Raw genomic sequence first — 23,797 nt, 5'->3', positions numbered from 1 at the left:
TTCGCTAATATTTTGTATAATTTATTAAAGAAAATTAAAATCTGTTTCCATTAAGTGACTTCACCGGCTTCGAGTGGTTGCCCAAGGATCAACTTGAAAAAATATTAGTCGAACAGATTAATGATTTAGAGTATATAAATTTCACAAATGCCATGGATCGCTTAGTATCGCTGCCGTTTTCATATAAAAGCCGTGATTTTATAAACAAATTCGCTAAGCCATTGATGGATCAAACAAATCAATTAGAAATACCTAAACCCAAATTCGATACAGATGGTCGTCAATTTGTTACCACATACGGTATGTGTTTTTTATGTAGTTGAGCTGACGTCTGGATTTGAATAGCTAATTATTTTTACTTCTTCTTTTCACATAGAGTGTTTACGTAAGACTGCTCGTGGCGATGTCACTGTACGCCTGCCTGGTTCAGGAAAAATTACAATTAATGGCCAGGATATAACATATTTCGAAGAATTACAGAGTCGAGAGCAGGTGAGTTTTCAAGCAAAAACTTTTTTTTTAATTTTCTTGAAAAGCTTAAAACAATGCCTCAATGCCAGAGAATTTTTTGAAATGAAAACGATTCTGTCCGGATATGTGGAAATATCTAAGTTGTGATACTAAAAGTTTCGCATTTTTAAAATTAACTAATTCTAACAGGACCGATTAGGTTAGGTTATAATGGTTGCCCAGAAAACGAGCATGACCGGTACTGATGCTTAAATTTTATCATTGGCACCATTTACGAATTTCGTCACGAAGAGTCTCCATATTTTGATATTTTCTCGGCAGGCAATGGCAAATCGCCAAGTGTATTTCTTCCATGAAAGGCTCCTCATAAAAAAATATCTGCCTTTCGGAGTTGGCTTAAAACTGTAGGCCCTCCATTTGTGGATCAACATCCAAACGCACGCCACAAATAGCAGGATGACTTGACTCAGTTTTTGAAGATCACAGAGATAAATTCTCATGTTTATTAATCTCAATGGAGCTGGGATCTGATCCTGGATTTGGTTATGAAGAACATCAGTGCCAAAATGGCAACACGAGTTTCTGGTAAAATGGCGAGGAGTTCGCCTTTGGCGATAGTAAACCCTTCTGCCAGGAAAACACTCGGAAAATCAGGCAGACAGAGGGACATTTTTTTTTGGAGGTAGTAAGAGAAAATGCTAACTCTAAGCATTCGATCCATCATTTGGTCGTATTAGTAAATATATCGTAGTTCTAGACAGACATGCCCAATTCCCTGTCCCGGTTAGATCTCAACGGGGGAAAAACACCAAAATGGTCTGCGCAATTCTGTTTCTGGAGGAAGAAAAAAATAAAAAAAGAATTTTACCATTCAAACTTAAACTCAAACTTTGACTTGTGTCTTGATGAAGCCTATGTGACATACTCTCTTCATTGTCGGATCTGCACTACTGGAATGAAAGAACTTTTAACCGACCAAAATACTCTTATTTCGACAGAATTTCCCGCAAGTTGTTTGGCAAATGTTGTTTTTATTGTCACACAACCAACAATTCACGCTAATACATTTATTCTCTTAAAAATACGCAGTAATGATTCCAGGGTACGATATTATAGATGAAATTTGATTTGGAAGACCAGATTTAGAAGTTGTTTTAGAATTTTGCAAAAATCCCAAACAAATTTGCTTTGTAGCATAGAGTTTTTCATTGACTGAAACAGTATTTCGTACCATTTTTGAAGTTGTTGTTGCATCAGAATAAACATTCCCTATGCGATTGCGCTGAACAACAGCTTCACAACGAGGCTTCCATGCTCTCGGTCAAGGAGCACAGTCAAATGCAAGCAATTTCTGCTTGGGTCTACCGTAGGAATAAACCCTGCAGACATTTGCTAGAGTCTGAGCCATCTCCTAGGAGAGTCAGGAGTCTTCGACTAAACCGACGAGTCCCAGAAAGAAACACAACTGTAACTACTGAACCGGACAGTATATAGATAGATATTAAGTGACATTCATCGGAAGACTCTTACCACCTTCCTAAACTCCCGACCCCCGAATGGCGTTATCGGAGTCCAACCACCATCCATTGCAGACGAAAAGCTCCAGCTGCCTTTTGAGACCCGCGTAACTATGGCACAATTACGTTATGGATATTATGGCAAGTTAAACGACCATTTATCCTGTGACACAACTACCTTCTGGATACTGTAGCAGGTTAAACTCCTACATATCCAGAATCGACCCCGACATACCAAACACATGTCCGGTATGTGAAGGTACCCCGCACGACACTAACCACCTCTTCACATGCCCCCTTAAACCGACTCATCTAACCCCCCTCTCCCTCTGGACCCAACCTGTCGAAACAGCATATTTCCTGGGCCTACCCCTAGATGAGCTAGACGAAGACGACCGATGATATGCCTACACTGACAGGGCTACCTATGCTGTTAACAACAACAACAACCACTTATCCTGAATTGACCCCGACTGACCACCTATTCACATGTCCTCCTAAACCCACTAGCCTAACACCCCTCTCTCTCTGAACCCAACCTGTCGAAACAGCACATTTTCTGAGCTTATCGTTAGATGAGTTAGACTATGACGAACAGTAACTGCACCGCACTGGCAGGGCGTAGTTAACTGCTACAACAACAACAACAACATGCAATTACGGGCAATGCTGCTGGAGTGACAGTATGTGGCCGATTATAAATTCGAGTCTTTTCGGTAACTTCCGTAGAAACCGTTTTTGGAAGTTGCCTTTAGACATCCTTTTAAAAATTTTATCACTTACCTGCGTTGTTGAAGTAAACAAATTTTTCAACCAATAAAATTTGTATATAAACTTTATTAAGAATACCTAAATATACAAATAATTATGTATGCATGCGTCTATATTAAAATTTTCAGTTTGTTATTGGCAATTGCAATTCTACTAGTTAACTATTTCATTTTTATTGACAAATATACTTATACGAATAATATAGCAATCCATATTGCAAACACATTTTGTGAAAATATGCACGTACACAGTTCTGATATGTTCGATTTTGGCTAATACACGTTTTATTCTTCTTCTGTTGCCTATCCTTCCTTGCCGACCGCCATAGTAATTCAATATTTGGTTAAAGAGAGAAACTAATGAAAAAATAATAATATTTATTGTTTTTCCGAGCTAGCAATTCAAATATTTAAACTAATTACTATTTATGGGTCGCTGTCAGCTTTTTGTTTAATTTTTTAAACAACTAATTAACATATAATTATCTGCGAGTTGATACAATTTTATTAGATCAAATCACTTAGATATGAATAAAGCAAAATTTTTGCGCACGTTAATTATTTTGCGGAAATGCGTAACCAAAATCGCTGCAGTCATTACAAACTAAATATAAGTGATTTTGCGAGTTTACTCAATCTAATTTGGATAAATAAAAATATACTCGTCTCGTTCATTCACCATATCAGCAGCATCTGCGCTCAGCTTTGTTGTTTTTCGCATTCCGCTTCGTGGTGTTGGTTGTTCGGGTAAACAGATTTGCATATAATTCCATTTTCTTTGATGTGATGGGAGTTGCGGTTCGTTAAAGTAATCTAAATACTACTGGACCCATAATACGTTTAGGTATTCTACTAAATTTAAATATTGAAATTAAGAATTAAAATATAGAAAAAATGCTTAAGACAAAATGTTTAATACATATATGAGATATCATCACTTAATTGGTTTCAATAGTTTTGTTGGGTCTTCGTACTACTTTGTCTTATTTGTCTTGATTTCACTTTTGTATAAAATATTCTATATGTTTAAATGTACATATATACTTTTTTATTAAATTATTATATATTTTATTAATAGTCGTATGCTTTTAAACCGAATTATTCATACCTACTGTCTGGTTTTAATACATATTATGCCGTTTAAAATTCGGGTCTTACTCATTATTTGAAACTGAAATGGTTGAGTGTTTTTTGTTAGCTAAATGCATCTAAAATTTTAATGTTATAAAAAAATAGTTAGGTAAAGTTCTCTCTTAAAATCAGCTTCAAAATAAAATTTGGCAAAAACTTAACTGCTACTACTTCCACCGAGAGCTTAACTAAAGTTGTGAGCTCTGTTGAGTTGCAGAGGTATATAACATAGATGGAAGGAGAGCACTTCTATTGCAAAAGAGTTAACATAGGCAACTGATTTTTGTCATGACTACCAGAGCTGTTGGCTGTATTGCTATGTAAAGAAGATTCCTTGTGTAAGTTTCATACAGTGAACTTTGTTGCGCTCCTTCCCAATAGTGTTTAGTTAATTTCATTTCCTAACAAAACAAAAAAACAAGGTGTTGTAATTTGCAAAGTAGAAAAGACTTTTAGAAACGAGTTTTTTTAATAATAGTTTCGTAGGTTTTTGGCATAAATATAGTTTTTCAATATTATTTTAAAATCACAATAAAATTTTTAACTAATTTTAATACGTATTTTTGTTTAACTAAAAACTACTAACATTAAAGTTTGCATATTTTCAACAGTATTTCATATAGCCAGGTGATTTCAAATTACACTTAAACTGAAATTAAACTACATTTGTTTCAAGGTATTAGAATTATGTATATTAATGTAATGTGAAATGAGAATGTGAAATCTGCCTCCTTAAAATTCTGAATTTCAACTGTTGTTGCTGTTTTAGCTTAAAATACTCCCTAAAAACTTTTGGGAACCCCGTTTGATGTATCAGCCTTTTATTCAAATACAAATCCAGAATATTTCGGTTAAAAAAATTTTTTGGTTAACTTTTTGTTTTTAAGCTTGTCAGAAAATAATTGTAATTTGACATACAATTTCTTTTGCTAATTTTTTTTAACTCATATTTGTCTTTTGGGCCCATACCAGCGACTAATTTTAATAATAAAAACTATTAAATAAAAATTAAATTAAATTTAAATCAAAGCTAAAAAATTAAAATCGAAATTAAAAAAAAAAAAATGAAAGGAAATTGAAAAAATTGTACAACAGAAATCCTGCAACAGTGAATTTTATGAAGTTTAGTAAAACACGCTAAAAAACAAAACATGATTTTTATTTATTAGTTTTTCGAGATTTTTCAGTTTGGCAATTTTAGAATATTTTTTTCAATAAAAAATTATTTAAATTACCAAATTATAATACAAAAATGACCTCTAACTCTTAGTTTATTTCGAATTTTAAACTTTGTCATAGACTTCATGTCGCCATCACATATTTAATATTAAAAATGGACTTGAAAAAGAAAATGGCGAGCTTATAAAAGGGATAATCAGCTTTTAATTTATTTTTAATAAGATTTTAATTTATTTGTAAATGTACATATGTATGAGGAAAATAGTTAACCTAAAGACAATTTTCACTTGACATCAAATAATGCAAGCTTTGAATCCACTAGAGAACTTTGCCGTTTAGATCGTTTAGATTTTTTGTTTTACCACTTTTCATTAAATACTGAATTGGTATATGTTTTTAGTGAGAATACAATTTTATCAGTAATAGAAGTTAAATTTCTTAAGAGGCATTATTGTATTGAAGCTTTACACAAATTTTGTAAGAAAATAAATAAATCAAAATAAAATATATTTGTCTCATAAATTTTATATATAAATAATATTTACTATACTACCAAATATGCGGCTCACTTTGTATGCAACAGCGAACTAACTTAACTTTAAAAGCGAAATAAATTCAATACGAGTTTCTCCCCAAACTTTCCTTTATAAATTTTCGATTTTTTGCTTAAAATAAGGCGATTATTTGCTATTTATAGTATACTGATCCTTTTTTAAAGCCCACAACATCTCACCTAACACTAGCATACTTTTACATACATATACAATATTCATCTAAATAATACTTCATATTTTTTTTTTTTTTTGTTTGTGTTATGAAAGTTTTTCCATCGTTACTCATTTTCTTAAATTATTCTTTTGTTGATTTGAAATCACTATCAATAGCTTATCGATCACTTTGCTCGCCTGTTGCTGTTGTGTAATCAACACCTGCTTTAGCTCTTGAATTTCCTGCGTGAGGAACTCAATGCGCTCCGCATTGTCGTCGATCTTTGACGTTAGCGTATTAAAATGTGCTGTTTCCAAATCATCTGTCGCATAGCTTTGCGTCTGATTGTCATTGTATTTGTTTTTGTATTGCAAATAGGTAGCTGCAGTGCCCTTTGCCGATATGGTATGACCAAAATGTTTACGCATTTTTCCAACTTCGTAGGCCTTCATGAGTATCTCGCGTGGTAAACGTTTTTCGCTGGGATTTAGTGGTTTTACACACAATACAACTCGATAGGCTTGTGGCGAGACTAGTGCCGTGTAGTGTAAGAGATTACGTAGCCAAGGTGGTAGATAACCGTTAAAGAGTGCCGACTCTATATAAGATATGAGTTTGGTTTGACGCACCAATTTCGATAGACCTGCAGTCTTCTTCAAGCCCTGTATGTCGTGTACGGCAATACCGACTAGCAGGTTCATCAGTATGATGGTGACGAAGAGCAGAAAAAGCACAAAAGTGATTTGCGCGCTCACCTCCAACAAGAAGGGTGGATCTTTGCCGTCTGGGTCGTTGATTAGTAGCGAAAGATCTTGCTCGCCGATCATCATTACCAGCACAGTGATGAAACCCATGAAGGGATTTGCGAAAGACGAAGATGATGGAAAGATCACACAAAAGCTGATGGTGAAACCAATTAACATGCACGAGTAGGCCATGAAAAGTTTCGCGAATTCACCTTGCACACGTGTATACATTGCCACATAGACATCGAAGACTGGCAACTGACCGATCATCAACATTAAATTTGTCCAACCCAGCAGCACCGCAAATGCGCCTATATGATTTTGAAAAGTGTATGTCTGTTTTGTGTATATGTAGGAGATTATAAAGACACTCGTGATCACGAACCACTCCATAATGTTTTCCACCTGCGTCACATAATGCTTGAATGTTGAATAGCCGGTAATGCCATAGAGCTTGCGAAATATCTCGACGATTGTAATGGCGACCAACACCCACCACTGCATCTCCATTACGAATGGATTATTGCGTAGCATGTCGCCGAGTATGGATTGCTTTTGGCACAGCTCCTGCGCCTGTATGGTCGTATTGTCGTCCTTGCTGCCGTTGTAGCAGTTGTGCGCGAGTGCCGTCAGTACGTAGAGTGTGAGAAAGAGCACGAAGGTGAAACAGAAAATAAGGCGTCCTATATAGTATTTGCGTATCTTGCCCCACTTGATGTAGAGAAAGGAAGAGCACAATGGATGCTCGAGTATTTCTTTTTGTCCTTCGTCCACGAATGTATTCAGATAGCTAATCTCACGTGGATGACAGTGTTGCAGCAGTTGACGAAAGTCCAATTCCAATTCCACCTCACGATTGACCGGGTCCTGTGAGTGATGTAATGTGATGGCGGCATCCAGTTTTTGCCTAATCATCGCTACTGAAGCGGGTGTCTTACGCGTGATCACATTCAATGCTGAAGTGCCCTTTTTCGATTTCGTAGTCACATCTGCGCCGTGAAAGATCAGCATTTCAACGCATTGCGCCAAACCGTCAAGCGCGGCCAAATGCAGTGCTGTGAAGCCGTAAATGTCCTTATGATTGACATTGGCGCCCCACTGTATGAGCGTCTCGAGTATGTCAAAAGCATTTTCTGACTTGCCGATCGCCGCATGCAATGGCGTGCGATGATCAAAGTCTTCGGCATTCGGATCAGCATTGCCGTTGCGCAGCAGCGACTCCACACATTCTAAACTGGAGGTGCGCGCCGCCAAATGCAAAGCTGTAAAGCCACGATGATTCTTCAGTTTTGCGTCGGCACCCTTTGCCAGCAGCAAATCGACGCACTCCACATTGCCTTCATCCGCGGCCAAATGCAACGCTGTCGATTCCTTCTCCCGTATGCAAATGCGCACATTCGGATCGGCGCCAGGCGCGTTCAGCAGTGCTTCCAAGCACTGCGCATTACCCAGATCTGCGGCAAGGTGTATCGCATTGGTGCCATTTGGTTTTAGCGAATTCACATCTGCACCTTCAACTATGAACAGCTGCACGCACTCGAGCGCATTTGCACGCACTGCACAGTGCAGTAGACTCTCCTCGCAGTTGGGTTTGGTGGTGTCGATTGTGATGAGTGCGTTATTGTTGATTAGAAATTTGGCCGCTTCGGCCGAATTGCCAAATGCCGCACAGTGCAATGGCGTATAGCATTTCGGTTGCAAGTTCACATTCATACACTTACCGACTAGAAAGCTCAACGTCGATAGGCAACCGCTAAAGGCGCCCAAATGCAACGCTGAAATGCCATTCTGATCACAGAAATTCAATTCGGCGCCAATATCTAGAAAACTTTGTAATAAGTCCCAACGTTTTAAGAATGCCGCCCACAAGTAACTGAGATTCTTTTCGATTTTCGATGCTGATTCGAAATGTGTTTTCATATTATCCGCAATCACATTGCCTTGTTCGATATCCTCTAGAAAACGCACACGTCCGGCGGCGCTCTTCATTTGATCGATCAGACTGATGCGTAAAGTGTCGTTACATATTTGTACACTCAGCTCGCTTGTGGGCTCCTCGAAGCTATCATACATGCTGGGTGCACTTTCAGCGGGCGGCGAGGGTCCACATTCCATGTACTCGAATTCACCGGGTGTCGGATATTGTGCCTCAATCATGGCGTCCGCATTATTGTTGCGCCATCGTACCATTAAATTTGGTGGTATCGATTTGAATCTGTGGGGGTACCAAAAAAATATAATAATTGAAAAATATAAGAAAATGAAGGGGAGGTAAAACAGGCATATGGTTAAGCATTTGAAAAGTAAAAACATAAAAAAGTGCAAAAGTGTTATGAAACAAATAAATGAAAAAATTCAAATGGTTGCAAATGTGGCAGATAATAATAATTTTGTAACAGTAGTGTGCCAAATGGCCGACACTTCGGCCTAAAAGATATTTTGTGCTCTAAAACAGAAATGTGGCAAATGAGGCAACATTGAATAAAGCAAAAAATATGGTGGTAGTAACCCTGTGCTAAATTTGCAAAAAAAAAAAACAAAAATTAATTGTTTCAAGTTCCATTTCGATTGCCGCGGAAACTAAAGATTGGCTGTATTCACAGTGAACTGGTTTGTTTGTCAAACACTTTTAATTATGAATGCCTTTTTTCATGCCGCCTGCTTTAGCCTGACAAGTGGCATTTTATAACAGCTGATACCACTTGGCACTTGTACGCTTCGGTTAATGCTTTATGCTTTTTCTGCATTTTTTAGATATTGTAGAGGGCTTTTCAGTTTTCAAAGGATTACAAAATTTCTGTGATACTTGAATGTAGGTACTTGAATGCAAATACTTTATAAAATATTACAAATCTATTATAAATACGCTTTAATGTTTTTTTTTTGTAATTTAATTTCTGCTGCAGAAACATTGCGAATTTTGCAGCAGACCTTCAGTGACCAGGTTATGAAAAAAAATTTTTTTTAAGTTAGTATTTTTGATTATTTCTTTGCCATAGGAGTTTAATTTATTTTATAAAGCTATTAAAATCAAGTCTCGGATTTTCAAAAAACAAAAAAAAAAAATAAAGGGTTTTCCAATAAAAGGCGTTATTTTGAATAGCTGTCATTTTTTGATATTTGACAAGTAGAAACTACGCCATTAATAAAAATGGAACGATACACGCTTAAACAACGCATTGAAATTATTAAAATTCACTATAAAAATGGTGAAAATTTGGCAGAGACGGTTCGTAAAACTCGAATATTTTTGGGTCATCGTGAAGCACCTTGTCGGGCCGCAATACAGAAATTGGTGAACAATTCGAGCTGTTGGGAGAAGTTAGTGATGTGAAGAATAAAGCCCGTGCACGTCGCTCAAGAACAGCCGAAAATATTGCTGTTGTAGCCGAAAGTGTTGCAGAACACCCAGGTTTGTTCATTCCTCGTCGTTCTTTGGAATTAGGCATTCCACAAACGTCATTAAACCGTATTTTGCATAAACATTTGGGCTTATAAAGTCCAGTTAACAGAAGAACTCAAGCCGGCCGATCATCAACAACGTCGTGTCTTTGCTGATTGGGTCGGCGAAATGCATGAAAATGATCCGGAATTCCATGGAATTCCTCGGTAGCTTCGTCAACAAGCAAAATTGTCGGATATGGAGCTCAGAAAATCCAAGAGTTATTGTTGAAAAGCCTCTCTATCCTCAACGTGTGACTGTTTGGTGCGGTTTATGGTCCGGCGGAGTCATTGGACCTTACTTTTTCGAAAATGAAGCTGGAGCAACAGTTACGATGAATGGAGTGCGCTATCGAGAGATAATTAAAGATGATAGCGATGGCCGGAATTGGATGGTATTGATCTGGACCACGTTTATTTTCAACAAGACGGCGCTAGGTGCCACACAAGAAATGAAACAATTGATCTGTTATCAAAATAACACCTCTTATTGGAAAACCCATTATTTTTGAAGTTTGTTTGAAAATAGAAAAAAGTAGCGATTTCTAAAAACTTACACTCGAATTTTGCAGAAAACATTCATAGTATTTTACAGTTTGAAAAAAATCTAAGTTTGCAACAAAAACAAATTACAAGTTTTCTATGCTTTCAATTTTTATAAATTTTATTCAAATCCATCGACTGATCCTTGAATTTCGAGAACAGAGGTTCAAGAAAAACGCATATAAAGTTTTTATCTTAGACTCTCGGCGAGCTTCCCATTAATTGTCGGATATCTCAAGAGCCACTCATTCGATTGACTTGAAATTTCCAGAGAATATTTTCGAAATATACGTACTACAAGAAACTTTTTTTAATAACAAAATATTTGACGTCAATTTAAATATCTCTATTTTCACTATTTTCTTAGGAGAGAAGTGTTTCAAATAATAACTTTTTAAAATCCAATTAGATGTGTTGTTGCATTAATTTACACTTTATCAACGAAGTATCGGAAATTAGTGAATAAAAAACCAAATATTTATTATTCATTACACATTTTCCGGAATCGACTTCAATTCTTGCCGCGAATTCTCTTTTATGTTTTCTATCGACTGGAAGCAGATGCTTCGTAGTGACGATTTGAGTTTTATAAAGTGAAAAAAGTCGGGTGATTAGCTGTGGTTGTTTCGATAATTTTTTTGAATTTTCCTGACCTGAATATGTTCACAATGATAGCCTTGTGAGAGGTTGCAAAGTCCATTAGCCCACAAATCTGGTCTTTTACAACGAATTTACTCTTCCAAATGCTTTTAAACGGTACTTTTCAACGTTTCTAGCACTTTTTTGACAGAATGTATTTTTAGTTTCAGAAATAGCAAATCCTCCGCCTTGTTCACTGATTAATTTCATATACGAGTCTGCCCATTAGGACGAATCCATGAGGTCATTAACGAAATATGGACAAATGATTATTTTATTTTTATTTTTTTATAAACAAAGAAGTACAAAACTGTATAGAAACAAGATTTTTAACGTTATGCCTAAATATTTTTTCAACGGAATATGCCTAAATTGAGGATGACAAAATCTCATCTCTCAAATTTCGTGGGCATCCTCACGGGGCACTGTCCGCGGGGTATACATGCCGTGAGACTCGGAATTACTTGGAGTCCTTTTTGCGTCAGCTGTATGGAGGATAAGGTGGAATCATCTCAGCACCTGCTCCTCAGCTGCCCAGCTCTCGCGGGACTAACATTCAAGCATCTTGGGTCTTACTTCTTTTTTTCTGCGCCTGCTGATATAGCAGGTATTGAAAAGAAAAATCTAATGAACTTCATCAGCAGCATAAAGAGGTTAACACAACCGCAGACTAGTCACCGTTCGTAGTCCACAAACACTCAACGTTCCCCATTCCTTTCCCTTTCGTCCTCTGGTTTCCTTCACCTCTTTTCCCCCTCTTGCAATGGTATCACAAAGGATGAACCAAACTTCTTCGGCCAAGAGGGCCCACTCTCTGGGCAACCATCACTACCTACCTATGCCTAAATCAAAACTTTTGTGAAACGTACCGAAAGTTGCAGAAATTTTTAAAATCCAACAATTGAATTGAAAATACTAAGTTAAGTTGTATTCTATTTCTATATGGTTTTGGTTTTCCTAATTGTTTGTCAAACTACGAGCTTTTGGATTTGATTTATTCAGCTTTCTAAAACCAGAAAAAGGTCAAAGAAAATTTGGGAAACATTACTTAATTAGTCATTGCCATAAACTTCAGAAATCGAAGTATTTAAGAGATTTGCCAATTATAAAATATTGCCCGTAAAAGTTTACTTGTAGGAAGAACAAGCAAAACTACTGATTTGAAAAGATTGGGTTGCAAAAATCGTTGTTGAGAAAAGAATCAGCTCTTGATTTTTTCTTTTCAATTGAAAAACTCATGTTGCGCAACGCAGCCAATTTTATTATCTGCTAATTTTTTTTCTTTCGCCGGTTACATCCCGATGTCAGCATAAAAGGAAATGACCAAAAGCCATTCCATTTGCTCCATCGTCGTATGCTTCTAACCTCAACTTCATGTCGGCTGTGCAACATAGTTCGTCCTTTTCTTCTTCTTTCTGCTCGTGTAATTTCTAATGTACAAAACGTTGTTGTTGGTCTAGTGCCGCCACCACATTCAACCCTTTTGCATCACCGTTCGAAATGCGCGATGTACTCAAAATATTTTGCGTCCATAATAGCTCGCGTCGGCAAGTATTTTATTGTTAGTTTTTAGTTGTAATGAAAAAGAATGTTACAGGATTACCAAAATTATTTATTTTCCGCAAACTTTAACAAAAAAAAAAAAAATAATTTATTGCGGATTGTTCCATTGCTGGTGATAAGAGAGAGCTTTTGTTCGCGGATTATGCCGTCGAATGATGCAAAAGGGTGAATGAATGCGCCTTTCGAGAGTTTTTTTTTCAAGTGGGTATGACAAGATGGAATATCAGGATCGTTTTTCATGCTTCCATTTTTATTATTTCTTTGGTTGAACGTTGTTCAGCGCTTTAAAACACTCATATGCACACAAAAAAAAGGAATAAAAAAACAAATGGAACAAAATGTCTGCCTAGTTAGCAGCTGTTTTCTTTTTCCTTCTTGTCATCTCAAAAATGCGCTTATTGCTCCACTAATGCGTGTGTTTTGCCAGTAAAATGCTATACTACAATAAATAATTTTGCCGCTTCATAAATTATTTTAATAGGAATTTCCGTCAGTAAAAAACTTGAGCAGCCCACTCAAACGCGTAATTTTTTGTAACGTTTGTTAATGAGTTATTTTTAATATTTTTAAGAATACATTTTTATACATGACAGATTCAGACAAATTCAATTAGTTGCGACACATTCCAAGTGTTTTGTTTTTTTGTCCACACTTTCTTTTGTTTCTATTAATTGAAGAGCGCAAGTCATAAAATAATATTTTCGCTCATAAACAGAATTTTGCGCTACATAATTTATTTTCAATATTTGTTTCAACTAAACTTTATTTTTTGTTATATTTCTGTTATTATTTAATTAATTTGCTCTAAAAGTAAATTCGATTAATTTTACACACACACATATAGATATTTAGTATAAACTCAACCTCTAACACCACAACACTAAAGCTGAAAAAACATAAAGCAGAAAAATTTCCAAAGCGTTCATGTTGATTAATCACTTTTTTTGTCCATTTCTCGTTTTCTACTTTGATATTTCTATGCCACTTTGTCACTGCTGCTTTCTGCTTAAAGCAAAGCCAAGTAAATTCAAAGCCTTGAAATTTGCACAATTTTGATTTATTAGCGGCGAAATAGCGAGAAGTACTTTTTTTATTAGCGTATCAACTAAACACTAATTGAATTGAAGCTTTTGCTTAATCTGAGTTTAGTAGCAACTACAAAAGAATTGGCATGAAATGAACAAATAAAAAGAAAAATAAGATTTTGAAGAAAACTCTACACTTTACGTAGCCAGATCCACGCATGCCGCCAGCTTGTGTGTAAATTTTCAAATCGCATTTCAACTCGACATAAATTTTTCCACGCCAAAGACTTTACATCGATGAAAATACACGAATAGCATATAATGTACGAGTATTAGTAAGCCTGTGTCCTGTAAGAGTGTATGTGTGTGGGTCGCTGTAATGCGCACACTTCCTTCCAGGCGCGTGCTCGCAAACCGGCGAACGCGACTTGCCGAACGTTTGTGTTAAAGCGTGGAATTTACGCGAAGCTGCACAACTCGCTTTGTTTCGTTTCGCTACGGATAGAACAATTTTGACGACGAAAATAGTTCGAACTAAACGCTTTTCCGTGATTATACGCATGCAAATATTTCGTGTGCTCGTGTTTTCTATTAATTTCTTCTGTGGTTGCTGTTAATAGATTTATTTTTGCATTTTACTGTATTGAAGTAATGCGCGCTACCGGCTCCAACGCCACTCGCTCACCGACTAACTGACTGTTGCTGCTGCTGCTACTAAGTCCAGATTGTGGAAATAAACTGAAAACGAGCGCCGCCACATCGATGTTATTATATGTACGTAGCGGGCACGAGTGCTGGACCTGTCCACGGTGCGATTGTATGGTTGTTGACTAGTTGGCGCAGGTGAGCAAGCGGCCAAGAGGGCCGGTTGTCGAGTGGTTGATCGGCATGTCTACTAGTTGGGCTTGTTTCGTGTAGTGCGGAGTCTGCGGAAGAATGGCTTGGCACTTGACGCTGGCTACAGGTGATGATGACGTTTAATTTAAAACGCTGGCTTTATCACAGCGACTGCCAACCACCGCAACTACCGGCTTGGCGGAGTGGTGGGTGAGCGAAGAGCTGTTGTTTGACGCTGATTTGTAATTTCGCCGGCGGGCCTTTTAGTGCCGTAGAGTGTTTTTGTTTTGTTTTGTTGCTGGCTGAAAGCATTAGCGTGAATTTTTGTGTAAGCAAACGCAAAATTAACTTTTCCTAATAAATATTTTTTTTTATCACAATTTTTTATTTATTGCATGAGTTGGCTAAATTAACAAGTAAAACAAAACAAAAAAAAATCCTATTTTGCTGGTACTTTCAATGCCCTTATGAAATTGATTTGTCAATATACAGAGCAGCCAGCAGTGCAAAGTTTAGGGTCACCTATTTATTGCTGGGTGATTAAAAAAAAATGTTCATTGAACGAATTTTTAAGTTATCCCAATATGTTGGCTGCATACTGTATGCTCGATTCTGCAGTCAAAAACTTTGAAAATGTTCTTTAACGCGTAATTTAATGCTGAAATGTTTGTGTAAAAACGGTAAAAAAGTCTACAGGGGTTTGTGATTACAGATACATATATATCTACATACGCACATATATGCATATAAAATATTTTAATAAGTTTCCATAAATTCATAAAACTCAAATGTACACATTATTTATGTCTTCTCTTCCATCCACTATACACACTTACCTCGCATTGTTACCCGTCAATGGTTGTTCCAGCTCACTCTTTGTCACCACGCTGATGGAGCGTGCCATACGTCGCGGCTTTGCAGTGCCTTCCTTGTAACCGAGATTCTCCATCTTTGTTTTGTTTTTGCTTTTTGCTTTTTTCAATGGCTATTTGTTGTTTAATAATTCACGAAAAGCTGTTATTTTTGTAAATCTTCTTTACGCTTTTTGCCCTGTTTCGTTTCTGTTTCTCGGGAACTCATTCAGTTCTGTTTTTTTTTGTGTGTTTATTTCACTTGTCTGTTCAAAAAATGTTGTATTAATGGTATTGTTTTGTTCTCGACGCCAAATAAATTGAGATATATTCGTTAGCGTTTTTTTTTTACTATTTTTTGCACAATTATTATTATTCTATTTTTTTATAACAGCTCAGTGTTTGGAATATGCACTGGCTTACAATTAGGTAGTAAGCAGTGGTTTGGCAATTACTGCTTATTAAGTTTGCCGTTTAACGTGTGGCAAATTTTCCATTTTACTTTTGAGTCAATATTAGGGGTGCTTTTTATATTTTAAGATCGATCAGGGCTGCCTTATACAAGTACATATATGTAGTTTGGGGAAAAAGAAATCCATTATTTTCTCGGTAGAAGATGGCTGTAGTGATCGATATCTCGTGACGTATCGACCAAACAATTTAAAGTTTATGTTCTTTGGCAAGGTGAACAACAATTATTTTGCTGTTTTTGGTTTGTTCCATCAATAGAAGTCAACAAAGAGAAAATTCGGTAAATTTTACAGTTTTTCTTTGATCAAGGCGAAAATGCGACCCAGTGCAAGGCCGCTGAAATTGTGAGTGGTGTTTATGGAGCCGATACTGCAACAGCTAATTACGTAATTACAATTTTGGTTTCCTCGATTCCGTTCAGGCATTTTTGATGTTAAAGGAAATGTCGATAAAATCACAGAAATAATCGAATTGCAGTTACTAGTCGTAGCATCGCACAGGAGCTAAAGATCGACCATAACATAGTTTTAAACCATTTACGCAAAAATTATGGTTTTCTTTTTCCCCAAACTATCAGGTCAGTTCATAAGTTCGTGCGTATTTTACCCAGAATTTCACTTTTACTATTCACTATTTATATTTTCTTGGATATATTGTGCACTCAACAAGTGATTTTAATGGCGGATAGAAGCCCGTGTTGTTAAAAAATAAAATGGAATCTTCGAACGCGTATAAGAGGCATATTTTGTATTTTTTTTATAAAAGTGGTAAAAATGCAACAAGTGCTGCTGCAGAAATAAACACTGTTCACGGAGAGGATACCGTGAGTGTAAGGACTGCGCAAAAGTGGTTTTCAAAATTCCGAAGTGGTAACTGCGACGTGGAGGATGCCCCGCGCGCTGGTCGTCCTGAAGTCTTTAACTCCGACGCCTTGCTCGTACTTGTGGAAGCTGAGCCAAATTTGACAGTCGATATGATAGCTCAGAGGTTAAATTCATCGCATGGAACAGTTCACAGGCACCTGGATCAGTTGGGAAAGGTTTCACTGCTGGGAAAATGGGTTCCGCATAGACTTTCCGTCGCCAACCTTCAGCAGAGAGTGAATGTGTGTTCTCAGCTGCTGCAACGGCTTGAATATGAAAGTTTTTTGAACCGTATCGTTACTGGTGATGAAAATGGGTCCTTTACAATAATCCTGTTCGCAAACGCCAATGGTTAGATAAAGATGAAACACCAGAACCGACCCCTAGAGATGGTCTTCATCCCAAGAAGATTCTTCTGTCTATTTGGTGGGATATGGCCGGTATTGTTTATTATGAACTTCTGGAACCAAACCGGACGATAACTGCTGATTATTATTCTCATCAGCTATCAAACCTGAATAAGGCACTTAACAAAAATCGACCGTCTTTAGTGAATAGACGCAAAGTTTTGTTTCACCACGCCAACGCAAGACCTCATACCGCAAGGCAAATATTAGGCAAGCTGAACGAGCTCGGATGGGAGCTAATGCTGCATCCACTTCCGGATATTGCACCTTGTGATTATCACCTTTTCCTTGGACTTCAATCCCATATGAGTAACAAGAACTACTGCTCAAAAGAAGCTATAAAAAGGGATATCGAAGCGTATTTTGGCTCCAAGAACAAACAATTTTTTGAACAGGGAATTAAAAATTTGCCTAAATGTTACGAAGACATTGTAAATAATGAAGGAAAATATATTATTGATTAATAAATAATTTAAACATCTTTTTTATTGATTTTAAAACCACCTTTAAAAAACGCCCGAACTTACGGACTGACCGATAATAATTATAATTTGACTTCTGTCACGCCGTTTTGGCTATTTTGTTAGAGTAAACGCGCCGAGTATTGTGTTTCTTAACACGTTGGCTGCCACGTCGCACGTTTTCATACGACACCTAAATGTTACCCTGAGGCCACGTCGCACAATTTCATGCGACACGTAAATGTTACCCTGAGGCCACGTCACACATTTTTGTATATTTTAATATGGAATTTTACATAGAATTTGGATTCTCTGGCCTGTGGTGAACATTTTGGTGTATTTCCCATGGTTGTTGTGTATTTTTAATGGTATTTTTTTGGATAATAAAAAAGTTGTTAATTAAAATTTGTCTTATTATTAATTCTTTTAAATTTTAATGAACAAAACAAATATAAAAATATATATGTATGTAAATTCAAATGGAAATCAGTAGAAAAACAATAAACTTAAAATTAAAAATTCAATTTTTTAATGGAGATCAGAGCAAAAATTAATTTTTCTGGTGGGAATATTTAGGAAAGCATTCTACACATAGTTGCGGTTTATTAGGTGGTGGCCCTTTTCAAGCTCTTTCTGGCTGTTACTCTATCAGCAGATTTTTTTGACCTGGCATAACACAATACACAAGCACGCCTTATTGTTTTTCCGTTGTTGTCCTTTCTTTTTTTCTATAAAATGTTTTCCTTTTGTTATGGGTTCTGGAGACATGAAGGCCAACAAAGCATGCCGAAACTTGGTTATTGAAATTTGTTTGTTTGTAGCCTTTTTATATACAATATTATAAAGGCATTTACGAAAGACATTCCTAGTAACAGTTCAAAAGCCACTTTGCGGTACCACTTAACACCTCTTCTGAGAGTGGTGGCGTAGGCGGTCATTTGATCGGATATATCAACACCTAATTTGGCTTTGTTGTAATCAATAACAGCAAGAGGTTTTTCAAAAGCTCGTTGCCTTCGCTTCCTGGTGGAAAACTAAGTAAAATAAACCAAAAATATCAAATACAATTCAAAAACTACAAAACATGTTTTATGATTTCCCAGGCCATGTCGCACGAAAATGTGCGACACAAAAAAACCATTATAACTGCAAAATTAGCGACCAAAATAAAGTCGCGAGTAGTCAAAACTTATTTTTAGGTACTAAGAAACAAAAAAGAACATGAATAAGTTGTTGGCCTCAGGTGACCAAAATTGTTAAATGACACTGCTACTGAACGATCAAAATTCTAATATAAAAAGACTTTGGCAGCCAACGTGTTAAATTGACTGGAAAAATAAATAGTGAGCAAAATTTTATATAAAATGAATTTTCTTAAAACAAATTATTTAATTTTGCAATTAAAATGTTTTTCAAAAAATCAAAATCTGTGTATGTAGGTATGTATTTATGAGTTGGACGTACAGACCGACTACCACCATAGCCTAACCTAACCTATAACAGCCTGTTGACGTGCTCATGGTGGACATTTAAATGATGTAATTTTTCACCACAAAGCAAGCATGAGAACGTGTTGTTGTATCCAGATCCACGCACACGGTTCACAAATTGAAGCACAAATTGCAGGAAGGCGCTTGTATACTCGTAATTTCAAATATTACATGACCAACCCTTTTTATCGAAATTGCTGTCAGACCTATGGCACAATTCCAGTGTCAACAAAAATAAAGTTGGCCGATGGCTGAAAAATATACAATGATTTTAGTGTGAGCTGGATGTGGACTGTTGATGCAATTCGTTTGTTTGTTTTTTACATATCGTGCCGGCTATTTTGAAGAATGCAATTTTGATAAAAACGGATTCGAAAGCTAAAGTATGAATGCTTATTTGAAAGTGTCGGCAATATCTACATTTGCAATACGAATAGCCAAAAACCATTTCACACCCAAAGTGTGGGAGTGCATTTTTTGGAAGTGTTTTGGGAGCGATTTATAAAAAAAAAAATTGTTAAAAAATGTTGAAAGGGTTTTGAGAGCGATTATGGAAAAACAAAATTGTTTAAATTTTTTGGAATTTTGCGATTTATGGAAAAAAATGTTTTAAATTTTTTTGGAAGTGTTTCGGGAGCAATTTACAAAAAAAGGTTTTTATATTTTTTGGAAGTGGTTTGGAAGTTATTTATGAAAAAAAATGTTGGTGTTTTTTTTTTTACTATGTTCATGAGAAATTTTAATATTCTAGCTTCGGTTAATGAAAGTTATTGTATACTCAAATGAATGCCTACACATATAATACAATATACAATAATATATAAATATTTTTTTTGTTAGTGATCGGGCTTTACTCGGTTTTTTTAGAGGTTATCGCAGAGTGCAAAACTATATCTAAATAACTACTTTCGCTAAAATAAATTCGATATTGCACTACAAATGAAGGACCTTAAAAATATATGCCGGCTGTGGCAGCAATGCACTCAGATCTTTATGTCTCTGCCTGAGAGGGGCAACTACTATTTAAAGAAAACGTTTTCTAATTTTTTTTTGTTTCAGCCATCCAAAAACACACTCGCAATGAATTCAAACTAATTTATTTACCTAACTCATGTTTATTTGCAAATTTGCTGTGAAAACGCCTTACGCTAACAAAAAGTTGCTCATACGCCCAGTGGAGTCCAAAGCGAAGGCACTGGCCCATACTTTTGCATTTGCGCTCAAGCATAAATAAATAAAACTTTCATCTTACAAATCTCAAATTCATTTCTGATATTTATATAGATCAAAATCTTTCTGAACAACTTTAATCGTAGAATGGAGCGCTAACGCATTTGATTCGATATGCGGCGAGCAATCGTTTTGCATTTTCACTCATATTCACTTTATTGTACTGAGCTGTACTGCGATTTGTTAACGTCTTCACATAAGCCAAACAAGTAAGCCTATAAACAAACATCAGATGTGCTCACGTTACATATATACAGAGGTATGCTTACGATGACTTGAAAACAGATGTTTACACCGATCAGCGAATCAATTTACTGTATGTGTGTTTGTTTCACATACTTCAAATGCGTCTACAAAATGAAATTGCAGCAATAGCTTGGGAGTGGAAACCCTTTTGTATTTTTTTCCACCACGTAATAATCAGTTTATTATTTCTTGTAATTTATATGGCGTCGCGTTGTTTGGTTATTCATTTCCTACTAAATTCGATTAAGTTGAGTGCGCCTTGGGAGCACTGCTCTATTCTTACTAGAAATTCGTCTGGCCAACTACGAAAGTACTGCAAACTTGTATAAGTAAGAACCTTCAGCTATAAACTGAATAAGACAGCATTGTGTGTTGAATTTATACTCATTAAAAATATATATTAAAACCTATTTTGCTTATCAGTTAGCAGTAGCTGGAGTTATAAAAAAAGTTACGTCACTTTTTATCAGAAGTCGGATGCAAAAACAAAATTAGCGACAGCATCGCTGAAATTCCAACTCTTGCTCATCCCACATCTAAACATTTCTGTGTTGATCAACAAACCAATAACAAATGTGAGGAGCGGCGTTTATACAGAGTCGTTCCAGCTTGAGTTTCCTTTGTCAGGTTGTCAGTGTTTTGATATAGTCTCTTTTAATAGATGTTAAAGTGAAATTTTTGATGTTAAAGAAAATGTCAATAATGTCGATAAAGTCACAGAAATAATCAAAGTGGACCGGTATGTTAGTAGTCGTAGCTTCGTCCAGAAGCTAAAGATTGACCATAAAATAGTTTTAAACCATTTGCACAAAGATTTTCCACAAAATTAATGGACTTATTTTTCCCCAAACTAATATTGTAATATATAAAGTATTGTGCAAAACTTAAGTAGCTCCATTTGATACGCCACAGATGCCAATTTAATACACTCAGTTAAAAAAGGGATTTTTTTACATATTACAATGTTTTTCAAGCTAAATTTTTTTCATTAATTTTGTATGAAAATGTCGTTTTAAGTATATTAAATTGCACTGAAGTTTCAAATTGTGTTTAAAATTCAAAAAAATTCATAAAATTGTCATCAGAATTTTTAATTTTTACTAAAAAGAATATCATAGCTTCTTCATTTTGAGTACAACAAATTCGGCGAATTCCTCAGCTGAATGAGTTGGTGTGTGATTACCATTCGGCAGTGCGTAGGATCGAATCTCCGTGCATGCAGATCGAATAGCAGAAAAGGCTTTTTCTAATAGCGGTCGCCACTCCTCAGGCAGTGGCAAACATCCGAGTGTATTTCTGTCAAGAAAAGCTTCTCATAAAAACCATTTGCCGTTCGGAGTCGGCTTAAAACCGTAAATCCCTCCATTTGTGGAACAACTAGGAGGAGGAACTCGGCGAAACACAACAGCAGTGTACGCTTCAATTATTATTATTTTTTTTGTAAACAAAGTACAAGTCTTAAATTGCTGGAAATTTCTGTTGGTGGTTAATAATGTTTTTACTCTCTGCGCTCTTTGCATTTTCTTCCCTTCAAGAGTTCAAGCGTTATATGAAGGAATATGGACAAAAGCATCAGAAAAAACAAATATTAAAAATCCACGAGAATTCTCAGCAACTTAAAACTTGAATGCTCCACCTAGGAACCATAGAAAAATATGTAATATATATATATAAAACTTGCCCTTGGTTGGCTGGTTGGTTGTTGGTTTAAGGGTGACCCCGCATCGGAGTGCCACATAGACCGCAAGTTGGGTCCGTTGTGTTGCCCTAGAGCTCATTATATTGTATGATTTTCCCACCTAACCGAGATTTTTATCATAGATTTTGGTCAAAGATATTAATTCGTTTCGAGAATTTGATGACTGTTTTTCTTTGGAGTTAAAAAAAATTACACCAGCAAAAAAAATTACAAATTTTGAGTAAAAAGTTCGACATTTTGAAATTAATTTTTTATTTTTTTTCTAAATATTCATTCCATGTTGATCAATACACTTTTGCATTTGTGTGAACCAATTTGAAGAACTTTGCACAGTTGCGTTTCCAGGGCGTTATTTAAATTGTGAGGGATCCAACGCGAGCACACCTTTTTGATGGTCATGGAAACACTTATTGATGCTCATCATACCAATACCCAAGGATGCCTCGATCTGTCGCTATGTGACATGACGATCTTCCTCAATTGTTTCGTGCAATTTATCGACATTTTCTGCGACAACTGATTTTCAACGAACTTCACGAAATGCGTCGGTGAGCAAACAGCGATCACGAGAAAATTCTTTGTACCAGTTTTTTTTGGTGCTAAAGATTAGTGCTTCCTCGCCATATAATGATTTTAGTTCATCGATGCATTCTTGACTTGTTAACTCACGTCGAAAATTGTGAAAAATAATCGCACGAAATGTTCACGTTTTGAATTTATTTTTTTGCTGAGTTGCATTTTTAAAGCTGCTGTAAAAAACATTAATATGGCTCAAACATTAAAACGTTAGAGTGCGTTTATGGTGAAATTTGTCAAACTTTCCAATGGAAAGGTCAGATAACGCCTGACAATACTAGAAGTGCCCAAGACCAGAAATATAAATAGCAACCCTCGTATGGTAATATATATTTTGCGTATTTTTTCGCTCACGTCTATGGATTAAACATTTAAAATACCACAGTTTTGCTTTGCAATAGCTAAAGGACCAGTTACTCGAAAAATGCTTGCGCAAAATATAGTCAATTTTTCCTTGTAATAAAATTCCTCACACTATAACCGTATTTTCGCGTACTAGATCTCGCTCTTCGAATTTAGAATCTTTTCCGAACTAGCAAATAATGGTTGCATATGTGGAAAATAGACGAAATGTAAACTTCTTTCGAATTCGCAGAAAATCGCGTTACACCTCAATTGCCGTACCCCTACGTCATTAAAACATCAGACTGCTGTTGCCTTTATCCATACTCTACTGTACTTGAGTACCTGTGTTATTTTAGCAAAAATCAACGATATGCCTACCGTTTTATTACCTGTCTGGTGTCTCAATTGATGTGCTCGTAATCTTCATTATTCATACCTGTGTACATATCTATATATTCGTATGTTTCTATAGTTGTTGTTTGTATGTACATACATACGAGTAGATATGCCGTTAAGTTCATACGTAAGCGTGCATGTGTTTTGGCCAACTGTGGCGTAGCATTAATGCGTCTTTAATTTATCTCAACC

The 23,797-nt window shown here is 36.1% G+C and overlaps 2 protein-coding genes across 7 annotated transcripts in view; one reads left to right on the top strand and one right to left on the bottom strand.

The window, feature by feature from the left end:
• LOC128865736 (28S ribosomal protein S9, mitochondrial) overlaps window positions 1-23,797 on the top strand; it is a 56,689-nt gene that overhangs the window by 824 nt on the left and 32,068 nt on the right. For both annotated transcript variants that reach the window (XM_054106053.1, XM_054106045.1), the window contains exons 5-6: window positions 56-300; window positions 377-492. In XM_054106053.1, the coding sequence (XP_053962028.1) occupies window positions 56-300; window positions 377-492 (361 nt within the window). The remainder of the gene's footprint in view (window positions 1-55; window positions 301-376; window positions 493-23,797) is intronic.
• LOC128865703 (transient receptor potential channel pyrexia) overlaps window positions 2,820-23,797 on the bottom strand; it is a 38,627-nt gene continuing 17,649 nt past the window's right edge. The window contains exons 2-3 of one of the 5 annotated variants that reach the window (XM_054105985.1): window positions 15,407-15,687; window positions 2,820-8,737 (exon numbers count right to left, since the gene is read on the bottom strand). In XM_054105985.1, coding sequence (XP_053961960.1) covers window positions 5,905-8,737; window positions 15,407-15,519 — 2,946 coding nt within the window. In that variant the 5' untranslated portion in view covers window positions 15,520-15,687 and the 3' untranslated portion in view covers window positions 2,820-5,904. Of the gene's footprint in view, window positions 8,738-13,928; window positions 14,458-15,406; window positions 16,159-23,797 lie in introns of those variants that run through there. The other 4 variants (XM_054105993.1, XM_054106001.1, XM_054106019.1 and 1 more) reach the window with 4 other exon arrangements.

Source organism: Anastrepha ludens, chromosome 2, assembly GCF_028408465.1.
Source record: "Anastrepha ludens isolate Willacy chromosome 2, idAnaLude1.1, whole genome shotgun sequence".
Taxonomy (NCBI): domain Eukaryota; kingdom Metazoa; phylum Arthropoda; class Insecta; order Diptera; family Tephritidae; genus Anastrepha; species Anastrepha ludens.
Note: the sequence above shows the minus strand (reverse complement) of the source record. Positions and strands in the feature narration are given on the sequence as shown.